General features: G+C 39.4%; 1 protein-coding gene across 1 annotated transcript in view; it reads left to right on the forward strand.

The window, feature by feature from the left end:
* The first annotated feature begins 5,769 nt into the window (after positions 1-5,769).
* The window catches only part of FAM198B (family with sequence similarity 198, member B), a 17,376-nt gene continuing 14,132 nt past the window's right edge, over positions 5,770-9,013 (forward strand). The window contains exon 1 of the mRNA XM_009325236.1: positions 5,770-6,763. Coding sequence (XP_009323511.1) covers positions 5,800-6,763 — 964 coding nt within the window. The 5' untranslated portion in view covers positions 5,770-5,799. The remainder of the gene's footprint in view (positions 6,764-9,013) is intronic.

Consider the following 9,013-nt stretch of genomic DNA (forward strand, 5'->3'; position numbering starts at 1 on the left):
GAAGTCTTAAATTTAGGCATTCACGGGGCGATAAAAGCGCCATTGCCCCTCCCCGGTCTTAAACGGCAGCTGATAAGACTTATTATTTAGTGGCAGTGCACCCGTGTATTTCATAGGCTGTTGCTGTTACCGTATTGCCCATGGAATAAAAGGCGCCCTGGTTTTGGCAGCACGTGCCTAGGAGCACACGCATGGTTTGAAGACAGGACTGCTACCAGAGGGAAAGGGTGGCCTTGCAGCTCCTCTCTCGGTCCTGAGGCCTCCCTGGGGCTGGGGGGGGCGCAGGCACTTGCTGAGGGTGGCAGGCATTTCGGAGAAGGCAGAGATTTTTCAAGACCATGCAGCGGCCCCTGACCCTGCGGTGCGCAGCAAGGCAGGGAAAGCTCCCTGCCAGGTCAGGGCATCCAGGCTGGGCAGCCGGCACACGGTGCGGTTTTTTTCCTAAGCGCAAAAATTACCACCTTTTGCTCTGGGAAGCCCCCACATTGTTCGACAACCAAAACCAAGTGGGGAAAACAAAAAATCTTTTGCACAGTGTCGAGAAGAGATTTTGCAGATTTCCCTGTAAGGATTTGACCCAGACCAGTTAAAGTGCCGGCTATTAATCAGCATGTTTAGTCACGAAGCAAACATTTCTCCCTGTTCTCTTGGAGTACAGTTTCCAGATGGCAGCCCAAATCGATCTCCTTACAAACGCAGCACAAGCCTTCTAAAGTAACACTTCATATTTTGCAAATCAAATCTGCATTATCCATAATAAGGATGTATGTTTTTTCTCCAGAGAAAAAGTTCTCAGTCCCATGGACTCGGTAAAGCTAGGAGTGGGCCATTTATCAATAATTTTAACATAAATGTCTGTCCATGTGACATTTAGAGAGATGAATTGCAGAATGTTTCTATGGAAACAGTTTAGCTGTAGTGCATCCAAGAGGAACAATCTATCCCATACGATAGTCACAAACGTAGCCTGGAAAAAAAGAAGTGCTTTTTACTCTAAAGGCAATGCAAGTATAGGTGTTACATTATTTTATTCAGAAAAAAAAGAAAATGTTAAGAAAAAAGTTAATCTATCTTTTACATTGAACTGCCTGGACACACAAAGCAAGAACATGCATAATAAGGAGCCTAGCCTGAAACAACATCCTTTCAAGTGTCCAGGGATAAAGAGGGGTGTTGAGTTTTGGCTTCAGAAGAATCTTAATACTGAACAAAACATTTTCCAAAAATTCTGCCCCTGGTTTCATTTGGAAGAATGGATCTCAGAGGAGTCATCAGGAATCACTTCTAATTACTGTCTCTATCCCCCTAGAACTGATACTCACCTATTCCTCACTGTTTCATCTATTCCTCAGTTTCTTCAAATCATGCTCGTTTTGGAGCATTGTTTTTCTCATTAACACAACAGTTGAAATGACACTGAATACGAATGAAACACCTCAAATATGGACAGATTCTGATTCATTCATTTGTGCTGTTTGGTTTTATTGAAATCATAGGTTGTTGGAGTTGAAAAGTATATGGGAAAGGAAGTCCATGAATGCACAGTGTTTACTAAAATGAAAAATGGCAACATTCATATTTCAAATTTCAGAGCCTTCTATGAATATAACAAGCGTCCACTCAAAGAGCGTCTTTCATTGCAAAATGCTCTACAAACCAGCACAGACAATATTTTTCACAGCCACTTCTGCAGTTATAACTACAGTGGGAAGAACCAAACTGAGACATCTTGGAAAACTAAAAAAATAAGCATCTTTAAATCCCATATCTCTTAAAACTGAAATGGCTCAAGCAGAGCAAGAAGGAAGGGTTAGATGAAGAAATAGGAGATGTATTGCTTTAAAATACAAAACTGATACTTGTAAAAATTGACACCCAATGTGGCATTTTGGAGAGAAACATACTAGCTTGCTAGGTAGCTTTTTGTATTAATAATATTGTATCACTGTGTTGTTACAAATGGTTTTCTCTGTGTTTTTCTTTAGTTCTCTAGGTGTAGCATTCACTATCCCAAAAGGCTGTACTTAAGTCTAGATTAAAGAAGGAAGAAGATCACCTACAAAAGAAGTTGTAAAAAAGGAATATGAATAATAATTCAGATGAGAAGGAAGAAGCTGTACTCGGTAGGATTAAGAAGGATGCAAAGGTGAAAGGCTATAGGAGATTGCATAGGGAAGGATGATTGATGTGTAAACCCTGTGAACAGGAGGTTTTGAGAACTTTCTGGTGAATTAGTGATTTTTTGTTGTTTCCTAAAAAATGGGTTACTATTGTCTTCCCATCTTCAGAGATCTGAAAATGGACCAGAGCATTTAAGTAACTGGATGGTGCTCTTTGATGTTGCCAGCACACGACTCAAGACGCAGGAGCTTGTGGCTGGTGGTCATTGGCTCAGCCCACCCATCTCCTGCAGGTTGGCCACAGAGTGTCTGCTGGGAAGGTTGGTGGCAGTGCTGGCCACCAGCTGCTTCAGAGTCTGTAGCTTGTCCAGCACCATCAGCAGCACCCTGGGTGACAGTCCTTCCCGCGAATACAAGTTGATCTGGTTTCTTCTATAAATGCAGGTACAGGTGGAGAAGAATTTCAGAAGTTAAACAAAAAAAATAAGAAAATAATTGCAAATCTGCAATTCAGCTATTAATTTACATTTTCAAACTACACCTAGGAATGTCAAGGACTAGAAAATACTTCTTAAATTCCCCTGTTCTGTTCATTGCTCTTCTCCAATATTAGATTCAATATTCCTGTATTCCTCAACTTAGGAATGGATTACATGCTCATATTTCATGGCCAGCGTTAAGAAATGACATGAGAAGTTGAGTTTAATGGATGCAGATGGCAATACCACAGATAGAGTTTAGAGAAAGGAATAAATACAGAATATAACTGACATTACAGGCTAAATATAGGTAGGCAAAGTGCAATAACCCAGGCCAGAATTTGGTCAGATAACTAGCATTGTTCAGTCTATTCTTTCAAAAAATTGGTCTTGAATATTTTATGACCACAGAGGAAGTATTCTTTCAGCTCAGTAATGCCCTTTAGTGCCCTGCTACAGCTTTGGGTCAGTAGTGATTCCAGAAAGAAGAATACTACACACCTGAACAAACATTTTATTTGTCTTTCCTGAGACACCGAGAAACATTTGTTTTCCAAACAATTTCATAGCCATTCCAGCCTTGATTATTTTGTGAAATCTAGTAGGATGCTGGAGCTGTACACCACAAGAGCTAAAAAAAAAAGAATGTCTCTTGATATGTTATCTTTTAAAGATCCAAAATTAGAGGCAAATATCTGGTAAATTAACAAGATATTGAATCCTGTTTAGTTGAATTCTTACCATCCATTCCAAAGAATGTAACAGTGCAATATTTAAAGAATGAGTTCTCCTTTCTGAACATGAAAAATAAAGGAAATATTATTGCTATCATCACATTTAGAAAACCACAAAAGAACCTCAGCAGTCAACACTGTACATCAGTAGGTTCAGCACATTGTAATTTCTAGGCTACATAGGAAATGAGGAGTGAAGAACAATTCTCCATACCCTTTTATAGTTTCCTCCAGATAATCTTTAAAGAATTGTGCTGGGAAGATTATATAACTTCCAAAATTTTAAAAGAAATGTCACAGCCATGTACAGTGTCTGTTGGTCAAATGGGCTGCAAAGCTGGTACCTCCCACTAATGACCATCTTTTAGAGGGACCCTCAAGCATCTAATGTCTATCTCTGACAACTTCTTTAAAGCATAAAAAAATGTTAAGCAGCAGTAGCCACATCTTTACTGATTTTGACACACTTGTCTGGAGCTTTTCGAATTATTCTTTGGGAAATGTCCCTTCAGTGAAATTTGAACTAAAAAAAAGAGAGAACAACTTAAGTGGCCAGAGAGATTTCTTACAATCCCTCTTTCCTCCAAGAACTCAGATTTGGAAAAAGCAGGTGATATGAAGGCTCTTTTCCTGGTAACAGGCATGGGTGCTGAAATCTTAACTTGATAGTACACATTCGGACAAAAAGTAAAGAAAAGTGATGGCCAGTGAAAAAATCCACTCAAAGTTTTTAAATTCAGATTGAACCCATCTGAGACAAACCAATTCCTTAACTATTTCCCTTAGTATTAATTATGGAGAAGAGAATATCTCCATTAGTTTGAATTACAGCAAACATATACATTTTATTATTTTGTACTTAGACTAGGCAAGGAGTCGGAAGTCAGAGCTTTGCCACTGTCTCACTCCTTAACTCTGCAGAAGCCCTTAACTTCTCTCTGCCTCAACTTTTCCATCTGTATAGTGACTATGCTATGCCTCATTTTGGAAAGCACAAATAGGAAACACTCCCAAGCTGTTTAATAGCACGTTAATAGCATTTTAAAAGCCACTATCTATTTTTCATTTCTCATCACAAGAACATATGATTCCCAAAAGTTCTAAAATTCAGGGGGTGGTGATGGGGGGTGGGTATTTTAAATTTTAAAAAAACCAAACAAATGTGGAAAATGGGAATTTCTTCAGTACATCTGCATGCAGTGCACTAGAGGGCCCTCAGGAGTTAGAAATGGATGGAACGCACTTTTGGAAGGCACATACTTCACAGGACTTTTCATTACAGAATTTAAAATAGAAGTAGCTGGAGGTTTTTTTGTTGGTTTTTTTTTATAATGTGAGGTTCATGTAAGTTTATAGCAGTTCATATGCAAACCACCTCTCAGTACAGTTTGCTTCCAAACAGTATTTAGCTTGCAGTGAAATACCTAAATGTGAACTATACTTAAAACTGAAATAGGTGCTAGAATACTTTGAGAACGTCAGCTTTTACTACGTTACTTTTATTAGCCTAGGAAGTTTACCAGAACGAAGGATGTGTCAAACTGAATAGGTAAGAGATTTTATATTTTTATAGCAATATATATACAACGTGCACTTATTCTATCTTTGTTTCTTTGAAAGGATATATAAGCCACTGTCATTTTATTTGAAAAACTATAGCTAGATCCTATTTATGGCTTCACAGGAGTGAAGAGAATTAACCATCTTTCATCTTTAACGCGTGTTTATGAATGTGAACTGTATTCATATTCATCTAGGGAAATTTGGCACTGCTAATATATTTTTCTATTAATGAATATGTGCATATTTAACTGCTACAGTTACTGGTGCTTAATATTGTATAATTTACAGCACTTCCATAACATGAGGTTTAGTGAAGACTGTCTCATAAGAAAAAGATGATAATGATCTGGATTTGACAAGCTTTTCTTCTAATGCTGGAATACAGCTAGCTGAGATTGCAAATTGAGCCTGTATTTCATGATTTTTGTGTTTAATTTATACTGTAATAAGAAAGTGAAAGTTGTATACTAACAAATTTCTAGATGCATACTGTCTAATCTAGAACTTCTATCGCTTAAAAATACAGAACCACAGATGCCATGTAAGTAATGAAACAAAATGCTACTCCTCTTATTTTTGCAGTTTGCAAAGGAGATACTTCAGATATTTTAGACTACAAGTCAGTAAACTTTGCTTACGTAGCTGGCTCCATTCATTCTCTGAAGCCAATCACTTCCCCTGTGGTGGCTGATAAGAATTTAACAGCTTGAGAAGGTGAAGTGTCAGCATCCTTACTGCTAAACACGTTCCCAGGCATATCAGTAGCCTCTGTCCATCACCCATGCTGGAAGCTATTTGGAAAAAGCGAAATAGAAATCGGGGAAGGGAAGTCATGCATCATCCTCCCGGCTGGAACATACAGAAGACTTTATGCTGTTTTCATCATGTGGATTCACTAGAGAAATGACCACCTTTGATCAGCCAAGCAAAATCAAGAACTTGTTTATTTGCTGCCTGTGCCCCCCACGGGTGCTGAGGCTCTGGACTTGCAGGCGCCCAAGGACAAAGAGGAATCTGCTAGTGGGCACTGCATGTGTGATCTACCTGGGATTCCTCGTCAGTCAAGTGGGTCATGTTTTACCCCAGCACAAAGGAGGACACCAAAAGATCAGTTCCAGAAGTCTCCAAGATGCAGCCCAAACTCCTTTTCTGGGCATCCCACTGGATGGCACCCTGTCACCACCCAATTTCCAGGAACCCCAGCGTGGTAGCAATGGGACCTTGCTGCCACCCAATGTAGTTTATATCACCCTGCGGTCCAAGCGCAGCAAGCCTGCCAATATCAGAGGCACAGTGAAGCCAAAACGCAGGAAGAAACATACAAACCCTTTGTCCTATGGGCAGCACTTTCCACAAGCTGCTTTTATAGGCCAGGAAGAGGCCTTTGCCCAGCAGCCGGGGAGGGCCACGCATGCCACGGGCGCAATGGGAGCAGCAATAGCTCTGGAGGCGAGAAAGCACCAACTGGATGAACACAGGCATAAAGGAATGGCAACCAGGGAGAGGGGTCACCGGAGACCTGGGGGGATTTCTGGAGCTATAAAGGCACAGCCCCAGCCTGAGGAAAGCAATATCAGGATTTACAGCGAGAGCTCTCCCTCTTGGCTGAGCAAAGAAGACATCCTAAACATGCGCATGCTGGCAGATTCTCAGATAAAGAACATCCAAGAAGTACCTTCTCACAAAGCAGTCCTGGTTGTATTTGCGAAGGGTCCCAGCACCACAGGAACTGCTTGTAACCAGGGGCACTGTGGCATCATCAAAAGACCCCTCGACATGAGTGAGGTGTTTGCCTTTCATTTGGATAGGATCTTGGGGCTGAACAGGAGCTTACCTTCCGTAAGCAGGAGATCGGAGTTCTTCCAAGGTAACACATTCCTATGGCTTTCAGCTTGCAGGTGGAGTGCTAAGGATTCCTTCCCCCTCCCATGTTAACCACAGGGCAGCAGCCACCTTTAACTCCTGTGAGCCTGAGAATTAACCCCATCATTACAGGGAAGTAAAGCTGGTATCTGTGTGTAATTTCTGCAGTGCAATTATCCTGTTAGAAGGATGCAGTACCCCAAAGTTTAGATCAAATACCATTGAGCTGCTGAGGCTAATAACAATTTGTCTTCCATGAGAGTCTGGAAAAGAGAGGGAGTCATCCATAGATTGCATGACATTGTACAGACTGCCCAAAGTAAAACTGGTGAAAGAAATTCCAGAATACCCTGTGATTCGATGGGTATTTCTGATTTTTTTTTTAAAGCTTTCTCATCTTTTAGATCTGACTTTAATAAAATGTTGTTGAAAGTGAGCACAAGAATTCACCTCTCAAACAGATGGTAGGAAAGGGGGGTTTTATTTAGTCAGATAACCTACTCAGAGAGTTAGGGAAACTTCCTGCAGAAGTTTGATGCTACTTTCATGGTACTAATACCTCTGGGAACTGAAACATTTTTTAAAAGTGCTTCCCTCTCCCTGGTACTTAAAAAATATTACATTTCAGTGAATCCTGCTGTACATCAAGGTTCATTACACACATTTATATATTATGCCAACAAAGAAATATACACAGTAAATATTTCTATGCCTGTTACATGATTGGTATAAAGTTTTAAATTAAAAATTTTATTTTTATTCTTTAGTGAAATTAAAGATAGATTTCAGACGCGTAATGTGAGTTAGAAGTAAGTCTACTTCTTACATTGCTATCTTGTTAAATATGTCTTCAGCCTAACTGCTATTTTTGTACAGTCACAAATCACAATCCAAAAGGACTACGTTGCATTTTAATGAATCATTGCTAAAGTGGCTAGCTATGTTTTTCCTGTTCCTTTCTTGTTGTTGAAATTAGCTTATACAAAGTATTTTTATATCAGTCTGCGTTTCTTAAAAAAAGCAATACACGAATGACTTTCTAAAGTCTGACAGTAGGAAAAGGACCCAGTGATCTCTGATTTCTTCCTGCTTTGTAAACCTTTCTTTTGGCAGCCTGTACAACAATGTGAATGAATCTCTAGGAAAAACAGTTTGGAGGCTTCTGGATATTATTCATACTTGCAGAGCATGGAAGATACATTATGCCTAGTTTATTTTTAGCAATAAGATTTATTGCTATAGAGCTGTCATAAGGCATTAAGGTAGTTCGGTTGGAGGAATTCTGCACAGTGTGGCTGCAGAGATGACAGACTACAAGCCTCTGAAAACTGCTATTAGGCTAATTGTGCATTGTGTTGCTCAGTGTCTGTCACCTTACAGTATGTTTTGGACTGTCTGGGACAGAGAGAGTCATTCTGCCCTCTTTAAATTTCCTCATAACTAGCTGTGTTCCTATAGCAAGAAGAGTGTTGCTAGGTGATGAGAAGAGAAATAACATTTTGGTCCCACTTCATTTTTTCCAGCTAAAGGGTGAACAGAGCTTTTGGAACAGTTACTGTACCTTGTCGCTCTCCGTTTCTCTAGCCTGGAAATATGCAGGAGCTCAGATGCCTAGTATCTACTTGAGCTGATTACTATTTACACACTTGTGTTTGGCATAATCTGGAAAACATCTGTGTTGAGAAAATGAGAAAAAATATATTCTTAAAAATAATATGGACAATTAGTGAGCTCATTTCTATAACCCATATGCATTTAAGTTATGATTAGGTAGGCACTGTAAAGTTTTTTACAGGGCAGCTTATATGAATCATGGTTATTCACATGGGAAAGAAAGCAATGTGGGATTAGAGACTGTGTGTGTATATATGAATGTACACAATTTCTGGGCTGACATCTCTCTCTCCATGACACATCGCTTTAGCTTGCCTCAGTTGTGATCTGATGTAACAAGACATGTTTGATGTAGCATTAAAACCTTAAAAAATGGGCTTTTCAAAACTGTCATTCATGTTGTCAAAAGCAGTTTCAAAGAACTGCTTAGTAAATCCCTGTACAGGTTCTGTTTCCCCTATTCCTACAAATCCCTCATTGATTTTTTTTTTTAAGTCTGGAAAAATACTTTATGCAAGTCCTCTGTCTGCTGCCCTTACCTTCCCTAGTTAATTGTAAACCCTTTTAAGTGTTAACTGAATATTTTTTATTGTTTATAAACAATAAAATTTTTTCCATCGTGGATGGAAAAATCCAGTAA

The sequence above is a fragment of the Pygoscelis adeliae genome, unplaced genomic scaffold, assembly GCF_000699105.1.
Source record: "Pygoscelis adeliae isolate BGI_AS28 unplaced genomic scaffold, ASM69910v1 Scaffold170, whole genome shotgun sequence".
NCBI lineage: Eukaryota > Metazoa > Chordata > Aves > Sphenisciformes > Spheniscidae > Pygoscelis > Pygoscelis adeliae.